Source organism: Petaurus breviceps, unplaced genomic scaffold, assembly GCF_028583685.1.
Source record: "Petaurus breviceps papuanus isolate PSGF00001 unplaced genomic scaffold, PetGlider_PUasm1.0 180, whole genome shotgun sequence".
NCBI lineage: Eukaryota > Metazoa > Chordata > Mammalia > Diprotodontia > Petauridae > Petaurus > Petaurus breviceps.
The window spans coordinates 1,350,750-1,371,366 of record NW_027185782.1 but is presented as its reverse complement, the minus strand read 5'-3'; the positions used below and the strand labels follow the sequence as shown (position 1 = coordinate 1,371,366).

Here is a 20,617-nt window from a genome sequence, read left to right as displayed (position 1 = left end):
CGGGCAGAAGCCAAGGAGCTGTAAACACCGGGAGCTCGGGTTTCGCCTTTGCTGGCCTGGCTCCAGGTCCTAGCGGTGCCTTTGCTGGTGGCTGTACGGGTGGCAGTGCCTACTTCGCTCGCCATGTCCCATCAGCAGCAGCAGCTACCTGCTGCGGCTGCAGTAGCCCCGCTGCTCTCAGCTCTGCGACTTGGATGGCGCCTCCCAGGCTATCGGGTGCAGGCGGGGAGGGGCTAGGGGCCCCGGATGGGGTTGGGGGGCGGAGGAGGCGGGCCTCCTCACCCCTCTTTTCTAATTCCCGCCACGAGGTGGCCAATCAGGGGCTGCTAGCCGGGGCTGGGGTTTTTCAGCGCCAAGCTACAAACCGGGGCTTTCGCGGGAAATTGCAGAGCAGCTGGGAGCGCCGCGGGCGGAGGTAAGTTGTCTGTCACAGCTCCACTCCCTGGGCTGGACACGCATTTTTGTTTTTTTCTGGGCCGGGACCGATAGTGCAACCCGGGAACTTTGCAACTGGGAATTCCTCCCGGAGTTCCCGCGCCCGCAGATCAGAAGGAGCTAAGGGACCGCGAGGCTTACTTCAGCCCCTAGCCATCGCTCATTTAGCGAGTCCTGGTCGGGCAAAGGCTGCATTCGCGGGGCCAGCACGGGTGCCATCCCCCCAGTGCCATCCTCTGCCGCCCACTCAACCAACTTTCTGCAATGGTTGTCTTAACCAGGGCAGTGATTAAGCCGGGGTTAGAATGAGGAGCGGATACTCTGGAGAGCTTGGGAAATGGGGGAAGGAAGGGCTTGAATGAGAGGCTTGCTCTGCTTTCCCAGGAGGGGCAAAGGCAGGACATTCTAGTTTTGGCCGTGCCCCAGTCTAGTTTTCAGCTCATTAGGGCTGGCCCGTGTGGTACTGAAGTTGTTTGGGAAGATAGTTTCTCTAGGGACCACTGGGACCATGGAGCGCAGAGCATCCGGCATCAGCACCAGAACATGCCACCGGCCCTTCCTGGACACAGCCTTCTTTTCTGAACCCCCCAAGGCCTTCGGTGTTTCCTAAGGGCCCTCGGGAAGGGCCACCGGTCGGCTTTACCTTGGACCACCCAGTACTGTCACTCATTTGGGGGCGTGGAGGGCTATCTTAATTCTTAGGGAGACATTCTGGGCCCTTTCTGTGGGTGGGCATCCAGTGCCAGGCTGCTTGAGGGGGCATGCAACACCACCTCCCTCCCTTGGGGTATCTAATGCCAGTGTCCTTTCAAGGAGGGGCATCGAGCACCAGCCACGGCAGGGGTTCTTCTAGTGCCAGCGGTCTTCCCTGGCCAAGCTTTCATTGCTACCTTACTTTTTTGGGGGGCTCTCGGGGCCAGCTACCATCCCTAGAGAGAAGGCGGGAGCTCCACTTGCCTTCTCTAGGAGGCACTTAGAGCTACATCCCTTGTTGTGGGGGCGGGTACCACTATTTAGTGTTTGCAACTCCCTGGGTGCCAAAGGCGTTGCAAAGTACTTTCAAAGCCTTGTCTCGGTATGTAGCACAAGCATCCCGCTCCCTATCCCCCCAGCCCCTTAGGAAGTGATGGCTCATTTGCATGATCTCGCGGGATCAGGACCCTTGGCGAAAGTGCGAATTCAATTGTGGCGCGGAGAGCAACTTCGCGCGCCATTGCTAGTTATCACCGCCTTTCCCTGGGCCTCGTCCAATAGGATTGGATGGGGTGGGGCGTGCAAAGCGAACTTGGCCAATAATGAATGCGGAGGCTTCGGGACTAGACTGAAGGGAAAGGGGTCGGTGGTGGAGAGGCATGGGGTGAGGGCGGGGGCTAGGTTGAGAGCATTCGTTGATTCTTTCTCCTATGGGGGTTGGGGAGCGGAATGCGCGCGCGACCCTGGGGGGCGGAAGGGGGCTTGGTGGGGGGGTCGGGCGGGCCTGGGCAGGCTGGCTCCAGACCACCTCAGCCCGCGCCGGCCCGAGAGCTGGTACCCCTCCCCAGGAGGTGAGTCCTGGGCGGGTGGGTGAAGCAGAAAGGCGGGGCGAGGGGCGGGGCTTACCCTGTGGAGGCTCCTGAGAGGACAGTGTGAGGGTGGGGGCAGGGCGGGGGCCCCACCCCCAAGCCTCTAGGATGGGGGGAGCCCCCCCCCCCCCGCGGCGGGCGGCCGGGCGGGGGGGGGGGGGGGGGGGGGGGGGGGGGGGGCCCCCCCCCCAAGCCTCGAGGATGGGGGGGGCCCCCCCCCCCCGGGACTGCCCGGACAGGCGGGGGTGGGGGGGAGATTGAGTGTAAGCGCTGACTCTTTCTCTCAATTTATCCTTTCTTCCTTCTTTTCCTTCCTTATTCCCTCTTTCCTGCCTCCTTTCCTTTCTCCTATTTTGCTTTACTACTTTCTCCCACCTATCTACCCTTTCTTCTTCCTTTCACTTTATTTTCCTTCCTTACTGTCTTCTATTCCTCCTGTCTCATTTTTCCTTCTCCCTTTCCTTTTCTTACTTTCTGCTTCTTTCCTTTCTTTACTCTTTCCCTTTCATTCTATCCTTTTTTCCTTACTTTATTATTTCTTGTCATTTTCTTTCTTTTTGTCTTATTCTTTTTTCCCTGTTCATTTTTCCTCCTTTATTACTTTTCCTTTCTCTTCTCTCTTTTACCTTTTCCTTCTTTCTTACTCTTCTTTTTCCTTCCCTTCCTCCTTTATTTCATTCCTTCCCACAGAGATACCAACATGTGGATCCAGGTCCGTACCATGGATGGCAAGGAGACCCACCGGGTAGACTCCCTCTCTAAGCTCACCAAGGTGGAAGAGCTGAGATTGAAGATACAGGAAGTGTTCAGGGTGGAACCTGGGAGACAAAGGCTCTTTTATAGGGGCAAACAGGTAAACTGTCCTTTTCCCTTTCTGACTCTTTTTTTCCAGCAAGGTCTGTAAGGAGGAATCTCTACTATTGTTACCACTTTGTCAGTTTCCCCATTTGTAAAATGGGAATAATAACACTTCCAAGGGTTGTTGTGAGGATCAAATGAGATAATTATAAAGCCCTTAGCATAGTGGTTGACATATAATAGATACTACATAAATGTTAACTGTTATCATCATCATTTTTGTTATTACTATTTTTAGAGGTACCTAATTCAGGCAAAAGAAAGTAATAGAGTCAATTAGTATTTACTAAGTTTTTCTTAAGCACTTGTGATTTGTCTCCCCCCCTTTTAAAAATCCTTTTTAATCCCTTGTCCCAAAGGATTCTTTCTTTGCTTTACAGAGCAATTTTCAGGGTCAATTAAGAACTAATGAAGTGTCTTTGGAGGAAAAGTACCAGCATCACCTTTAATAACCATTTAGCAGTTTAAATAAGGAAATCATTGCTCTCTATTGGGAGGATGAAATCCCCAGAGCCAATCAAAGTATAATCTAAGGATTTGTTCCCTTGCCTTAACAGTTTTGGTATTCTATGCCAAGGGAGACTAGGAAGAAAGGGATCTTGAGTTTCTTGTAAGTGACTGAGATGGTTCCTTCAGTTGATTTTCTTTTACAGGATTTTAGCAGGAGAGGTCCCACATTTGTCTTGGTGGGAATGTAGTTGAGTTAAGGGGAACTTTTGAACAGTAAGTTTTGTCAGCTAAATGCCCGCCTTTTTTTTTTTTTTTTTTGGGTGTAGAATGCAAACAGGATTATGCTGCCATCTAGCGATTCATGAATTCCCAAAGGTTGGTGTGTGTTCTGTGGGTTTGGTAGACTTTTCCTATTCTTATTAGAAACAGGACTAAGTGATTCATTTCTCTTCCCTTCTAGAAGTAGATTTTCACATGTTTATGAAAATGGAAGTGCTAAGAGAAAAAAGTTCTTGTACAGCTGAATGTATTGTTCAGTATTGGCATGTTATGTGCATTACTATTTTTTAAATCTTTTTTTGCATTATTTTTGTTTTTAACACCACTGATCTCACCTAAAAACCTCTCCCCAAGAAAGAGACAGTTAAACAAAACCACCAGTTCTGATAAACATTCTTGGTACTGGGAACTTGTGTTCCCTTAATTGTCTTCTGTCAAAAAAAGAGCTATTTCATCATTGTCTTTAATCTGAATTCCTTTCATATGCTTGATTTCATTTCGAGCTTTCATTATGCTAGTCATCGTGACTATTCTTTCAGTTCATTTAAATCTCTGAATTCTTAGTTTGACATTTGTCACAGTGTAATGATATTCTGTAATTTTCAAACCTTATGATTTATTCAGTTTGTGTCAGTACTTAAGTAAGTAAAAGTTGATACATAAGTAGTGGGGGTACCAAAATGTGCTGGTGATTTTGACTCTTACCTTCTGTTCACTGTGTTCCTTTTGGTTTGTCTATTTCTATAACGTCTTAAGTTAGCATCTTCTAGACCAGGACTTCTTAAACTTTTTCCACTCTTGACTCCTTCAGCACTTCTTAAACTGAGGTCTTGACCCCATAGGGGTAGACTACATGATGTTAGGAAGGGTATTTTATCTAAACTTTGTTATCTCCCCTAGACCTTGACACAGTCTGCATATTGAGTGCCTTATAAGTGTCTGCTGAATTGATTGGTGAATCTGGTTTTGGATGGGTCCTCTTATTGTATTGGCATTTTGTAAAAGCTTTGTCATAGAGCATAGCTTTAATTATACTTAAGTATCTCAAGGATCCATTATTTTATTGGTTTCAGTATTTTTTCCATTGACCCAGAAAGGCTACCTGCCTTATAAAATGATTTTCAATTGTTTGGCCAGTATTCTGATGATGTGGTTATCTGAACTTGGCTGGTCCTTGAACAACAGAATAAATCCTGCATTTGGGGTGTTTGTGGAGCCTTTGTGGTTTGGTCAGCACCTGATCCAGTGGGCTGCTGATAGAAACTTGCTCTGATGCCGTGGTGAACTTCATGCCACAATGAGGCATCAGAGGAGGCATCTCTAGTAGAGTAAAATAGCCCTGTGTATATCACAGTATATCTGTCTTTTCACACTGGTCAAGTTGAAAGCAAAAGTGTTTTCATTGTTAAATGGTCTGTAGTTTTTCTCACCCTTTTCTTTCCTTACTAGGGAAGGATCAGAATAATAGTAAAGAATGCATGATTTGGGGGCAGGTGGTGCAGTGGGTAGGTAGAACATTGGACCTGGAGTCAGGAGGACCTGAGTTCAAATCCAGCCTCAGACACTTACTAGCTTTGTGACCCTGGGCAAATCAAGTCACTTAATCCCAATTGCTTCCCCCCCCCCAAAAAAAAAAGAATTCATGATTTTCTTACTATTGCTATTCTTTTGACCTGTGAAAATTTCGGACTTTCAAATCAAGATGGTTTAGGACTGACTGAAACAATTCATCAAGTGGGTAGGCCTCTGCACTTCACTAGATTGAGTGTCAGATGATAGACAATAACCTATTACAGTGGAACTAATGAACCCAGTCTTTCTAGCTCGCTAGGACCTGCCAGAGCTTGACCCTGACATAGCCTTCAAGAACTTAGATTTATCTATCTTTGAATGGGTGGTAGAGTTGAACTTGAGTGGATTCCTCAATTATCCACAGGTACTTATGGTATATTTTTTCTTAATGGTTAATTTAAAAATTACTCACCACTTAGACATTTCATTCATTCAGCCAATTTTTGTTAAATACCTATTCTGTGGAAGACACTGGGGACGTAAAGATGAAAAGCAATCGTTACTTGTCTCGAGAGGCTTTTGTTCCTCTAGAGGCTATAGAACTATGGTGTAAGGTTATGTGATGGGGGGGGGGGTTGAACTCGGAGATTAAAGAACAAACCTGAAAAAGTATTTCAGGCAAATTAGAGAGGGAAGGCTATACTTTGGGGGACGAGGGAAGATTTTATAGAGGAAATGGTACCTGAGCTGAACCTCAGGGAAAGAAAAGATTTCTTAATGGTGAGGATGAATATTTTTTTTTTCTTTTTTGCTTTCTTTTTGGAGGAGGGAAGGCAGGGCAATTGGGATTAAGTGACATGCCCAAGGTCACACAGCTAGTAAGTGTTTAGTGTCTGAGGGCGGATTTGAACTCAGGTCCTCCTGACTCCAGGACTGGTGCTCTATTCACTGTGCCACCTAGCCGCCCCGGGAGATGAATCTTTTCTATAACAAATAAATGATCTTCCAGCTTTCATTTAGAGATTTCCAGCAATGACTGGGACAACTATCTGCCCCAAAACCCATTCCACTTTTGCATAGCTCTCATTGTTTCCTTATTGGAGTCAGATGACCTGGATTTAAATCCTGTGTCTTCCACTTTATACTCCCTGTTTGACCTGGGGTAAGTCACTTGGGCTTTTAGTTTCCTGATCTGTAAAAAATGAGGAACTTTAGACTATATGATCCTTGAGATCCCTTTCAACTCTAAATTTATTCCCCTAAGGTTAGATTTGGCTTTTTGAAACTTCTGTCCATTGTTCTTAGTTCTACCCACTGGGACCAAGAACAAGTCTAATCCCTCTTCCATGTGACAGCCCTTTAAAGCATCCCTTGAAGATATAGTCATCTTGTCCTTTCTCAGCTTCCTCCAGGCTAAACATTTTAATTTCTTTTAACCAGTCCTCACATGGCCCTCACTCAAGGCCCTTCACTAGCATAGTTTTATTTTTCTCCCTGCTCTCCAGTTTCTTAATGTCTCTACTAAAATTCAGTGCCTAGAACACAAATACTTTAGATATAGTCTTACCAGGACAAAGATCAGAAGATGATCACTTCCCTTTTGACCTGGTCATTGTGCCTCTTAATGTAGACTAAGGTGATATTAGCTTTTGTGGCTAATAATTGTACTGGAAAGGGGGTGTGTATGTGAAGGAGGTAAAGAAGCATCAGAGATGATGCTGAGATTTCCATCCTGGAGGAGTAGGAGGGATGATAGTGCCATAGATAGAAGAAAGAGAGGGAGGTAAGAGGAGGGGAATGAATTTAGTGGGGAATAACAAAATTAACAGTTGACATTTATGTAGTACTTAAAAGTTTGCAGAGTGCTTTATATATATTATCTCAGGAAAGTTAGTTTTGGATCTGTTTGAGGTGCCTATTGAGCCTCCTACTTTTGTCTAGCAGGTAGTGGAAGATGTGAGACTACATCTAGTATTGGGAGGAAACAGTGTTCTCTCACTCTTTCTTTCTCCCCCCCCCACACCACATCATACCATATCATATCGTATCGTATCTTATCATATCTGTATATTTAGGAGTCATCTGTATAAAGGTGATTAGCTGATTTAATATTGAGAGAGTTTAGTTCATAGGAAAGCAGCTTAAGAGTAGGTAGATGGAATTTATTTTGTGCAGAAGAGAAATTGCTCAATTTGCAAAAATATAAATTTAGGTCTTCCTCGGGATTGTATACAGCTTTCAGATCTTGGAGTTACCATAGCTTTAAGTAAATTGACTTGTAAGGTTGTTTAAATTCATTTTACCTTCAGAGACTCCATTCTCTCCCCCATAAAAGGGAAAATACTTGTGCGATCTAAGAGTTGTTGTGAGAGAAGCACTTTTTGAAAACTTTAAAATACTGTAGAAATGTGAATTATTAACATAGCACTTCTGTCATCTCTGCTTCTTACACAGATTAGATTTTTTTTGTTGTTAGAACCAATTAGGCTCCAATCTGAAATAGCATTTTTGGAGGCAGTGAAAAGGGAAGGAAATACCTTTAACTAGGTTCACTTGCTTTTTATGACTAAATTAATTGGGGAATGTGACATGTCTGCACTGTTGTCTGGTTTTGTGGGTTTTTTTTGTTTGCTTGTTTTGGTTTTTGAGATTGAGTCTCCTTGCCCAGGTTGAAGATGCAGGGGCTAGTTAGGTACTAGATCCCACTCCTGATTGACTTGGAAACTTTTCCCTGCATCTTTTTTCCCACTTGACCCAGTTCGTTCCTCCTTAGACAACCTGGTGGCACTTTGCCCCATGAGGTGTCCCCAGGGGGACCATGCAGGGTAGATGGGCTGGAGCCTTCTTGCAGCTCGGAACTCTCAAACTCAAGAGATCCACCAGTGCTGGCTTCCACAGGGGCAGGGACTCCAGGTGTGTGCCACCATGCTTGGGATTGATTGTTGGAAAAATTAGAACAATAGGTTCATAAGAATGTAAGTATTTAGGAAAATCCTGAAGCTTCTCTTTTGCACGTGTCTATTTGCTATGGTAAGGAATAAAACTTTTATTTGCTAGAGATTTGTAGGATTAGGTCCTTAAGAATCCTTCTTACCACTTTTTTTGTGGGATGTTTCAAATGGTATTCCAAACTTCATGCCACTTAGTGTTTGAGACAAAATGAATTTATTTGGCCTCCTGATACCTTGTGAATTATGAGCACATCATTTTGGATCCATCTTTTTGTTCTTACAGATAATACTACTGTGAACATTTTTTGTACAAGAGTATTGAGCCTATAATAAGAAATATATTAATAATTCATCAAACTTCACAACCTATTGTGGGTTAATTCCAAGAATTTTTTTGTACCTGACAAGTAATTTTTCTTGAAGCCTTTAATATACCAGTACTCTTAAGAGATGATATTTATTTTAAGGGGAAAAAACGCTCGCGAAGCCTCATCTTCTCTTAAGTGGGCATCATTTCAGGAGTAGGAGAGTGGTTTGATTCCTTCTGCGGCTGAGGAGACTGTGCCATGGAGAATCTTTTTTGTTGCTTTGCTTAGATTTGTTTCTTCATTAGGGCACCAACCTGTTAGGATTTAGTTAGATAGGTCCTTAGGGAGCACCCAGTTTAATCCCTCCTTTTCTTTATTTTTAACCTTAACATTTTTGTAGCAATTCATTGGGTTGTAAAAAATTTTAAACATTATTAATCCATTTTGTTTTGACACAAACCAACCCACCTCTTAACACATTCCTCAAAACACAGTTAATTACGTAAAGATGTTTCCTTTAACTTTGAAAGTTTGGTACTGATGTTGGCAGTTGTACTTGAACAGTTTTGTTTCCTCTCCCTGCTGTTTTTGTTTACTTTGTTTCACTGCTTTGTATTGTCCTTGTGACTCTTCTTTGTTCACTGTATCACTTTAAACTCATTTTCCCATGTTTCTCTGAATTCCTCGTTATTGTCATTCCTTACAAAGGAATGTGGTGGTATGATCTGGCTTAAACCTGTGTGCCATATTGAGTTCACATAATTGTGGAAAGACGTATGAAAATTTTAGCCTTGTAAAGTACCTGTGACTATTTTTGTCTTGCTAAGCAGCAGCCCCAGTTGAATCCCTGCAAACCATAAATATGTTAGGGTGAAAGGGAGTAAAATATGACCACCATGAGAAAACCTGGAGGTGTTTCCCTGAGAAATAACTTGATATAGTGAATATAGAGCTGAACTGTAGTCAGAGGACCTGGGGTTAAGTTGAGGCTTTGTCACTTCTTCACTCTGGGACCTTCAGCAAGTCACCTTAGCTTCTGAACTTCAGTTTCATCATCCATGAGTTAAAAGTAAGAGTTTTTTATTTCCTGCCTCTTTTGGAGGTTTGTGCTGCTCCCCCTGATTTAGTCCTCTTTTATGGGCAGGCTCAGGTTTATGGGTTAGCATTAGCCAAAAGGAAGATTTGGACAAAGCATGATGTACCTCCTTAAATTAGTTGATTGGCCCGCTAATGTTTGTTCACCTTGCAGTACTCATAATGCCACCCACTCCTTTGAATCTGCTAGTCTGATTTGTTTACACAGGGATGCCCTGAATTATAGAGCTGGAAGACCTCTCAAGGACCATGTAGTCTACCTTGTTTTACACACCGAGGGAACTGGCATCTAGTGAAGTCATTATTACTTAGGAACCAACATTTCTTCAAGTTCATCCTTACATCCCTCTGATAGGATACTTTAGCAAGAGAAGTTCCAAGCAGTTTCTCTTCATTTTTACACTTAGTGGAATCAAGCTGCTTCTCCTGGTATATATGAGTTCCCTCCTAGGCTTTCCATCTTATTTGTAAAAAACATCCTTAGTTGGAAAGGATTTGAATTTTAATTAAAAAGACTAATTTGTACTACAGTGTTAATGTTATTCCATTTAAAAAATTTTAATTAGGGATAAAGTCCTTTTTAAAAATTATGATTTTTTTTGTTCAGCAATTAACACGACACTTTCATATACAAAGAACAAAGCATTGTATATGAAACTGAATATTGTAAACAACTTGCTTTTAAAGAAAAAAAGCATATTCATTCTAGAGTTGTCCCACTTGTCTGTGTCTCCCTATAAATTCTCTTCACTATTTTTAAAAACCATTTAATGACTTTCCTTTTTTAACATCTCTATCACTTGTCCCTCTCTCCCCCCAGTTCCTTCTCCTATTTAAGAAAACTTCCATCAGAAACCAGGGGCAAAGTCTTACCTCAGAGGAATCATTATCTAATGACAACTTCTTTGTAAGATTTGATAGTCTTCTTACCCATGAGTACTGTTAGATTTACTAATCAATAATGATTATTATAGTAGCTTTTGTGTTCTACACATGTAGATATTTAAGTCACCTATCTAGAGCTTTTGATTAGTATCCTCTGTCTCTTTTTAGAGGAAATGAACCAACTCTTGCTGTTCCTGTTCCTTTCATACCGATTGCTTTAGTAAGTTAATAATTTTCAGTTGGCTGCAGAGTGAGCTGAGTGGGCCAGTAGACCTGGACATACGCATCGTCCTCATGCTCTGTCTATGCCTGTAAGTTTGAGCATTAAGTTTTGCAGAATGTCTGGATCTGGGACTCATTTAGCCATGAAGGAAGCTATGGGAGTTCCACCTGGGTGGATTAGTTAATTGCCAATGAGTGTTTTAGGCAGATCTAAGCTATATGTTTCAGTTCTGTCTTGAGTAGGAAATTAACCTTCACTTTTGAAATTGTTTAATAGTAGTGGACTGTTAAGGCACTGCCTCCTGGCATTAATCAAGCCCTGGCATAGAGACATTAAGTGTTTGATGTGTGTCATATCATAGGCACCATCTGTGCTCATAGTAGGAGCTCAGTACTTGTTAAATGAAGAAATGTGTTACTTCTTTCAAATGTTTTTTGTGTCTTCTGTTTTTAACAACACTTACATTGACTAGTGGATCTCTCCTCTCTCCTCACAGAGAACCATCCCTAACAACAAAGAATAAAAAAGTGAAAAAAAAAAAAGAGTTCTGCCAAATTAATTAAAACATTGAGAAAGTCTGAGTGTGTATTGTTTCATTCCCCTAGTCCCTGGGGCTAAGCTGGGTCTTGATAATTTCACAATATTCAGTTTTGATTGTTTTATTGTTGTCATTCTTTCTATTTCCAATTGTGGTGTTCTTTGTGCATGTTATTTTTTTGGTTCTGCTTAATTCACTCTGTCCATTTACTCAAAGGCTTTCCCTACATTTCTGTTATTCCTAATGAGAACTTGACTAGAGGCAGCATGGTTTAGTGGATGGAGGAATGGCCTTGTAATCAGGTATACCTAGGTTGCTATCCCCCCTTTTTAATAATGGGGTGACCCTGGGCAAGTCAGTGAACTTCTGAGCCTTTTGTTCCCTAGTCTGTAAAATGGGAATACCTGCCATACCTACTTCACTGGGATTTTGTGAGAATCAAATGAGATGATGTATGTTTAAGAAACTATTAACAACTGCAAGTTGACAGTAGCGAAAGATGCATTTTGAAATCTGTATCTATTATGTATGTTTGTCTGCATTTAGTTCTAGTTTGCATCCTCAGAAATGGATGAGTCAGTTGGGATTGTTTTCACCTAATGGTAAGGCTAGTTGATATTTATATGGCATTTAAGGTTTACAAAGAATTCCGGGATGTCCAAAGATGAAGTGTCAGTTATGTTTAGAAGTAGTTTTATGATTTTTATTGAGGAATTACCTCCTCCTGAAATCTGTGAATTTGTCTACTTAGGTGGCCTGGTGGCTGTAGTTTGACCCTTTAAGTGTGACATCATGGGCTAGAGGAATGAGTACTGAATTTGGAATGAGAATGTTGGAGTTTGTGTCCCAATTCCCTTTCTTATTGACTCTGACTTTGACTGGTCATTTAATCTCTCCAAGCTTTAATTCCTTTATCTGTAACATATATTTATCCTTTATCCAAGATTTGTACTGCTTACTGTATAAGATGCTTTGTAAACAGTTGAACCTGTGATCTATTAGCCATATTTCCTGGAGGCTCAGGGAGGTAAAATTGCTATTCTTTACCTTTTCACTTCCATTTTGCATCTCTTTTCCATTGGTATGAGTGTGACACCTCCTGGGTGTCCTTCCTTGGATGCTGTCAGGAAATAAAGGAAATAAGTGAGACAAAGTTTGACAACTTCTTGCAGGGAATACAAATGCAATTTGTGATTCAGTGTAGAAGGCAAAGGATTCAGACACTTTCAAAGTACAAGTATATACAAATATCTCTTTCCTGATAGTAAGTGGTGAGGTAAAGGCTTTCATCAGGGAAGGACTTTGCAGTTTGAACTGTATCTAGAAGGGAGATGATGGACATAGATTGGCTGGAGGGGTTACTCTTGTAGGTGTGGCAGTGATGGTATGGAGAGGCAGCCTGATATATTAGAAAGAATGAGACTTGAATTTGAGTGCTGGCTCTAATGCCTGTTAGGATAATAAGATTTAGAAAATGAAAGGATTCTAGGGTTGGTCCCTTCCTATTGAGCACCTCATTAAGGAAACCAGAGAAATCAGCTGTGTAAGGTCACAAAGGTAAGCCAATGGATTTGAAACAGGTCTTCTAACCATTCCATGCTTTTTCCACATCTGCATTATAGGATATACAATGTGTTATGCACTATGGACATTTTCCGACACATAGTAAGCACTTAGTAAATGCTGATGGCTTCTGTTCTCTTCCACAACTAGCTATGTGACCTTGTGCAAGTCACTTAATGCTTGGAGGATCTGCTTCCCTGTCTGTAAAATTAAGATAATAATTGCACTGCTTTCTTATGAGGCTTTTTTGAAGAGGGCTAGCATTGAATCTCTGTGTCAGGATCTAAAAAGATTTTGACAGGCCAGAATATTGGGCTAGATTTAATAATATCACATGTAATGGCAATAAAGATAGTCTTGACTTTTCAAAAATTAACCTTGTAAGTACATAATGGTAGGAGACCGTTCCCTCAACAGTGGGATACAAAAACACAGAGAAAAATGGAGTCCTATCTTAGAGCTTTTTAAGAGAGGCATAGTCAGAACCAGGGAGATGATAGTCCTACTCTACTTGGTCCAGCTCAGACGAAATCTGGAGTGTTGTATTCCAGTTTGGGCATTGTGTTTTAATAAGGAAATTGATTACTAAAGAGTGTTTTGAGAAGAGCGGCCAGATTGGTGAAGGACCTCAAGGATCTCTTAAGGAATGGGGCAACTAACCTGGAAAACTGGATGATAGAGTATTTGAAGGAAGGGCCATAATGGAAGAGAGATTAGATTAGTTCTGGCTGATCCCAGAAAGCAGTCCTTAGGAGCAGTGGGGGAAGAGGTAAGGAGGCAGATGGACATGAGAAAAAAAACCAGCTCCTTTTCACAGCTGTTCACCAGGGGGTGGACTGCCTCAGGAGGTAGTGGGTTCTCCTTTCAGAAACCTTCAAGCAGAGACTGGCTAACCACTTGTTAGGTAGAGAGAGTCTTGGTTCAGGTGCTGAGTTTGGACTAGAGGGCCTCTGAGGCCCCTTCAGGTTCACAGGTGAATGAAAGACAGAAGTGATGTTGTGAGCAGACAGCCCAAGGGCACTTCACCTTGCTCTGGAGCGTATTTGCCAATAATGTCTCTTTCCTCTTTGCTTTTCTCCACAGATGGAAGATGGGCACTCCCTTTTTGACTATAATGTTGGTCTGAATGACATTGTTCAGCTACTAGTTCGACAAAGCCCAGCTGTACTTTCTGTTCCTAGTAAAGAAAAGGATTCTGAACTCTCTGATACAGATTCAGGCTGTTGCTCAGGCCAGAGTGAATCTGATAAGAGTTCCAACCATGGAGAAGGAACCCTGGAAATTGATGGGCAACCTGGCTCAGCTGCCCAGGCAGACTGGATTGATCCAGGATTTGGCCTCTATAAGGTAAAGTTCTCCATTTTGGATTTTTGATGTGTTACTCTTTGAAATATTATTTCTCAACGTTTTTCATTCTGTACCTCACATTTGTGAACCTTTCTGTATGTATCTGGGGTCACTTTTCTGTTCCAATTCCTCTTCATTCCAGAGAGAACCATTGGTCTAAGCATACAACCAAATGTCAGCAAGCATTTATTAAGTACCTAGTGTGCCAAGCACTGTGCTGAGCAGTGAGGAAACATGCAGAGAAAGCATGTTTAGGAACTCACATTCTCTTGAGGGACACAACATACACATATACAAGTATATATGGAATCAATACAAAATACACACAGGGAAGTTAGGGAGGGTACACATTAGCATCTGGGGGCTAAGGAAAAGGTTTGTGTAGAAAAATAGTGCTTGAGAAACTGTCTTGAGAGGAGGAGAAAGAGGTCTTTGGTGAGGCAAAGGCAAGGAGAGAGATAGGAAAGCAGACTCTCACCAAGGTCTGGAGACAGGGCCCCAGACAAAGCCAATTTGGTCTGGAGCATGGATTGCACCAAGGTGGGCACTAGTGGACCAGGAGACTGGGAATGTTGTGGGTTAGGACCATTTGGGAAGGGTTTTGCAAGACAAAGGACTTATAGTTTCTCCTAGACAACAGGGAGCTACTACAGTTAACCAAGTAGAGGAGTTACGTGGGTAGCTGTGTGGAATAGAATGGGGATTGGTTAGAAGGCCATTTCAGTAGTCTAGGATATGGGTGATAAGGGCCTGAATTAAGGTGATGGCTACATGTAAGGAGTGAAAAGGGATTGGATTTAAATGATGTGCATGTTAGGAACATGCAAGTTGATTGGACATGTGAGCTGAGGGAGAGTGAGGAGTCAAAAATAAGGACAAATACACAGACCTGAGAGCCTGGAAGAATGGTGGTGTCCTTAATAAGAATAGAGAATTTTAGAAGAAAGGTGGGCTTGGGGGAAAAAGAATTCTTTTAGGCATGTTGAGGTAAAGACATCTGGGATATTGAAACATATATATATATTAGGCATGTGGGATTGAAGCCTGGAAGAGATTGGGCCTGAATGTAGAATAGACCTGAGTTATCTCCAAAGAAGAGACAATGAAAGAATGAATGACTGAAAAGACATTTATTAAGTCAGTGATGTGCCAGGCACATAAACTCAGTAGAGAGCCTTGGGAAACACCCACAGTTAGAGGGTGCGATAAGGATGATGAGCTAGCAAAGGAACCAGAGAAGGGGTGGGCAGCCAGGTCAGAGGAGAGCTAGGAGTGAGAAGTGCCACAAGGACCTGAAGAAGAGAGAGTCCTGGGGGGGGGGGGATGGGGACACAAGGTGGTCAAAAAGCATCAGAAAGTCCAAAAAGGACAAGTATAGAAACGATGAGCAGATTTGACCGTTAAGAGTAACTTTGGAGTGAGCATTTTCAGTTGAGTTATGATGTTGGAGGACCAGACAGCAACGGGTTGCAGAGTGAGTAGGAGGAGAAGAGGAGGTATCAGGTATAGGTGACGTTTTCTAGGAATTTGGCTGAGGGAGGAGATGGGTCTACTGAAGGATTTTTAAAGTTGGAGAAGACCTTGGGCATGCTTTCAAGGCATAATCTCAAACATGCGATAATACCCATAAGCATTTTGCAAACTTGAAATAATTGTTTTAATGTGTTGTTATTAGACAGCTAAGTTGTCTTAAGGCACAGGGGAGAGAACACTGGACCTGGAGTCAGGAGATCTGAGTTGATATTCAACCGTGGGCACTGACTATTTGACCTGTGCAAGTCACTTAACCTCTGATTTAGTTTCCTTATCTGTAAAATGGGAACTATAATAGTTCCTAGTATTGTTGTGAGGACCAAATAAGATAATGTTTATAAAGCCTTTTGCAAACTTTAAAGTGCTATTTAAATATTTTTGTTATTGTTTTGTTTTTGCAGTAGCTGTCTTCCCTCTTTAGTTATTATGCTCTCTGCTGTTTTGAGAGGAGAAAAACTTTTTTAAAAAGAAAAGCTCTCCTAAAAGTTTTTAGGAGAAAAGCTAGAAAACTGACTCATCATTATATGCAGATTATATTTTTTATTTTCCACAACAAGAGATGTTAGCTTGGAGTCTGCGGACTTTTTTTTTTAAAAAGCGTTTTGGTAACCATACTTCAAAATAAGTGGCTTCTTTTGTAATCCTGTGTATTTTTTTTATGCATTTGAGAATATTCTTCTGAGAAGGAATCCATAGATTTCCCCACCCTGACTGCAAAAGGGGTCCAGGACACAAACAAAGTTGAGAACTCCTGATCTAGAAAAATTAAATTTCTGTATAGTCCCAAAAGAAAAGGATCCTGCTTCATTCAGTTAATTCAAGAAAGAATTATTAAGCACTTGTATGCAGAAGGCCAGTGGTAGGTGGCATCTTGGTGATATAGTACAAAAAGTGCTGGACTTAGAGTCAGGAAGTTCTTGGTTTGAATATTGCCTTAGTCACTTTCTAGTTACATAATCCTGAGCAAATCACTTTACCTTTCATCCTCAATTTCTTCAGTTGTAAAATAGGGATAACAAGAACTACCTTCTAGGGTGGTTGTGATAATCAAATGAAATAAAATAGGTAAAAGCACTTACAAATCTTATTATTTTTTGGTCTTTTTTGGGGGGGTGGGGGGTGGAGCAGGGTAATTGAGATCAAGTGACTTGCCTAAGGTCACTAAGTGACTTGCCTAAGGTCACTAGTAAGTGTTAAGTGTCTGAGGCTAGATTTGAACTCAGGTCCTCTTGACTCCAGGGTAGGTGCTCTATTCACAGCACCACCTAGCTGTCCCATACTTAGCAAATCTTAAAGTACTCTATAAATAACAACTATTCTTGTTGTTATTATTAGGTGCTGGATCTGTCACTTGTCAACTTGAGTAGTTCCCTGAATCCTCAATCCATTCTCTACTTTACCTCCTCTCCTCGTTTCTCCCTTTCCCCTCCCCTTAACCTCAAGATCTCTTGGTATCTTCATGCACTTTCTGTCATTAAAGAATAAGGTGTCCCTTTTTGGCCAAGGCTATCATTTCTATCATTTTCTTTGTTCCACCAATCACTCCTTTTCTCTTTGCATCTCTATTCTTTCCCTCTCATTATTCTCTTGACCTACAAAGGCACTCAGATTTCCATATCCTTAAAACAAAAGCAGCAATGGTAGGAACACCTTCTTTTGACCCTCTTGATTCCCTCAAGCTACTTTAAATCTCTCTTCTACATTCATAGATTTAGAGTTGGAAGGAAACCTAGAGGTCATCTTGTCCAACTTCCTAATTTAACAGAAGAGGAAACTGAGACTCAGAGAGGGGAAAGGACTTGTCCAATGTCCCACTGACAGATGGCAATGGTGCGTTTCAAATTCATGGCCTCTGGTATCAGATCCAGTACTTTACTCTATACCATGCTGCCTCACCCTATAATCTGACTATCATACTGTGTACTTCTCTGAAACTTTCTCAAAGGTCATCTGAAGGCTCCTCTTGGCCATATTTATTGGCCTTTTCTCTATCTTCTTTGACCTCTTTCTATTGTTTGACACTTGGTCATCCTTTCCTTGTTGCTTTTTATTTCCTTGGTGTCTTTGACACCACACTCTTCTGGTATTCTGATCTTTCTAATAACTTTTGCTTTGTTTCCCATGGCACCTCTTTTTTTTCTCCTGACTCATCAGAACTGTGGCCTTGACTTTTTCCCTTTATCTCTCTTTATCCTTTCTCCCTTGGTCATCCTAAGGCTTTCCCTGTTATCTCAGTGCCCATGATTCCCAACTCTTCATTTCCAGCTCTGAGCTCTCCTGGGAGACTCCAGATGGGTCATTTCCAGCATCCTACTGGCTTCATTTCCATACCCAGGCTTGACCCCTTGGTATGTTAAATTGTTTTACTAGTTACTCCTCCAGAACCGTGAGAATTTCTGACTTGCTCTTTTCTCAGAGTGTAAGGCCTTATTCTTGGGAATAAGTGATTTAGCCATTAGATTTCTCTTCTCCTAATCCTAGGCTGTAGTGCATCCCTGGAAAAAAGTTGTGACATCAGGCTGATCTCCCTTACTTCACATTTCTGTTGTGTAACCTCATTGGCTGTCACAGTCCTTAACTCTTCTCTTACAGATTCCTTCTTTTCTCTGTAGTGATTGTTCCAAATCTTATCTTCTTTCCTTAAGTCTCCAACTGTACCTCCAACCCCATTAAGATGATTTGGTCTTCTATTTCACAGAAAAGGTAGAGTTCATTTAATGTGAGTTCCCTGAACTCCCCTTGTGTCTTCTCAGTATCATCTTCCCTTTATCATTCTTCTTTTCTCTTCTGTTACAAAAGAAGCCTTCCTGAGGCACTGATAGCTGTGTTTATTCCCTTAATTGCTTTCTCTAGGCTTCTAGGCCCTTCATTAATGATCCCTTTTCTCCACTGATTGCTTTTTCTATCTCTCTGCAGATGTATTCATCTTTTCAAACCTTCCCTTGACATATCTAGCTACCATTTCATTTCTCTTCTCAGAAACTTGAGAAAATTTTCTATACCTAATACTGTTTAATTTTCCTACCCTTGTAACCTAACTTGATATTTCTGTCACTCCACTATAGTGAAACTGTTCGTTCAAAGTTCATTAGTGACCTAATTGTTAAATCCAAAGGCCCCCTCCTCCCCATCCCATCTCCTCCCCATCCCATCTCGTTCCTCCCATTCCTCATTGTTCTTGATTTCTTTGAGGTGGCTGACACAGTAGACCACTACCTATTTTCCTTTTGTTTCATTCTCTTCCTCTTTTCCTTTGTTGGTTCTTTTTCTTCTTCCCGACCTAATATTCTGTCTTTAGGTTCTTGGTCATCTTCTCTCTCTACACATAGATGTATGTGTATCTTCTCTCTCTCCTTTGGCAATCTTATTGACTCCCTGTATTCACAAAAGAAGCACTCTCACCCATGCAGAAGACTTCCCAGAATGTAGAAGACTCCCTAAAATGTATATCTCTAGCTTTGGATCTTTCTCCGGTTATCCAGATGAGCCTCACCAACTGGCTTCACCACATCTGTACCTTGATGTCCCACATCACTTCTAACAAAATGTTTCTAAAATGGAGCTGTTTATCTTTTTTTAATCTGCTCTTGGTTTTTGACTTTCTTATTTCTTTTCTGTATAGATCTGGTCTTGTCATTTATTTGTTAAACTCTTCACTGCTCCTTATTGCCTTTTAAGTCCTGTTTGTTCGTTTGCATGACATTCCAGACACAGCCTTTCCAACTTGATATTTCTCTTTTACATATTCTGTGCTCTAGGTTGATTGATTCCTTTGTTCCTCTTACTTACCTCCACTTATTCACATTTGTGTCTTTACTAAAATAGACTTTCTTTTATGACTGTTTAATTCCTACTCATTTTTTTTCCTTTTTGGAGGGGGGAAGGCAATTGGGGTTGAGTGACTTGCTCAAGGCCACACAGCCAGTAAGTGTTAAGTGTCTGAGGCTGGATTTGAACTCAGGTCTTCCTGACTCCAGGGCTGGTGCTCTATTCACTGCGCCACCTACCCACTCCCTCCCTATTCATTCTTTAAAACCTAATTCAAATATCACCTCTTTCATGAAGCTTTTTCCTGATTTTTCCTTTGCCCTAGTATACGGCCTTCTCTTTCTCTACATAATACACCTTTTTGACTAGTTTCTTTTACTGTTCCTGTATCTTTAAGAGCCAAATGGTTGTTTGTCCTATGTTCTTGAAGAGGACTTTGACAGCAGGAAGGAAATATCCTGACTTGCAAGTGAATTGGATTTAAGTAAGGCAGGGCTTGTAAAGACACCAGCTTCACTCTCCTCTCCAGAGCCATCTGGATCCAGTGGCAAGATCTGGATGACTGGGGATGGCCCCTTCCTTGAAGTGGGAAGCGTTGGCCTTTTTAATTTTTTTATTTTTTTGCCTTTGCCTTTTTTGAGAGGGAAGGTAAGGAAATTGGGGTTAAGTGACTTGCCTAAAGTCACAAGGCTAGTTTTTGTGTTAAGTGTCTGAGGTCATATTTGAACTCAGGTCCCCCTGACACTAGTGCCACCTAGCCACCCCAAGCCTTGACCTTTTTAGGCTAAGGTCTTTTCCTGGGTCTGTTTGTCTGAGGCAGTACCCATTCAGTGATTAATTAAAGCTAGGTAAAAATGAAGCAAAGAATGGCCTCTTTTACCTAATTAAAAAAAAAAAATCAATTTGGGAGGGGAAGACCCTCAGGGTTTCTGGCCAAAACAGAAACAATACACTCCCTGGGTGCCTTCAGAATTCAAACAATGACCAAGTGAGGTTTGGGCTGGGACCCTTTATGAGCCAGTCTATGAGCTAGAGTGATTTGGGTTTTAGGTAGCGAAATGGAATGTTGTTGGAAAAGCAGTTTGAGGCAATTTGAAGTTAAGAAAAATACCTTGTTTTGACAGGCTTCTCCCAATGAAGTTAGGGAAAAGGGTGTATTTTTAAATCTTTGATCTATGAGATATATTAGGGAGAAGACAGACAAAGAAGGTAAGGAGAAACCTTGTGAGAAATGTCTTAATTATGTTATTAAAAATCATTATAAAGAGAATTATGTGGAAGAATTGGCAGTTTACAGTGTATTCTGGAAT

The 20,617-nt window shown here is 41.8% G+C and overlaps 1 protein-coding gene across 4 annotated transcripts in view; it reads left to right on the top strand.

The window, feature by feature from the left end:
• Nucleotides 1–308: 308 nt before the first annotated feature.
• UHRF1 (ubiquitin like with PHD and ring finger domains 1) overlaps nucleotides 309–20,617 on the top strand; it is a 41,619-nt gene continuing 21,310 nt past the window's right edge. The window contains exons 1-3 of one of the 4 annotated variants that reach the window (XM_069086773.1): nucleotides 309–415; nucleotides 2,688–2,850; nucleotides 13,743–14,006. In XM_069086773.1, coding sequence (XP_068942874.1) covers nucleotides 2,698–2,850; nucleotides 13,743–14,006 — 417 coding nt within the window. In that variant the 5' untranslated portion in view covers nucleotides 309–415; nucleotides 2,688–2,697. Of the gene's footprint in view, nucleotides 416–1,728; nucleotides 1,793–1,873; nucleotides 1,980–2,687; nucleotides 2,851–13,742; nucleotides 14,007–20,617 lie in introns of those variants that run through there. The other 3 variants (XM_069086772.1, XM_069086774.1, XM_069086771.1) reach the window with 3 other exon arrangements.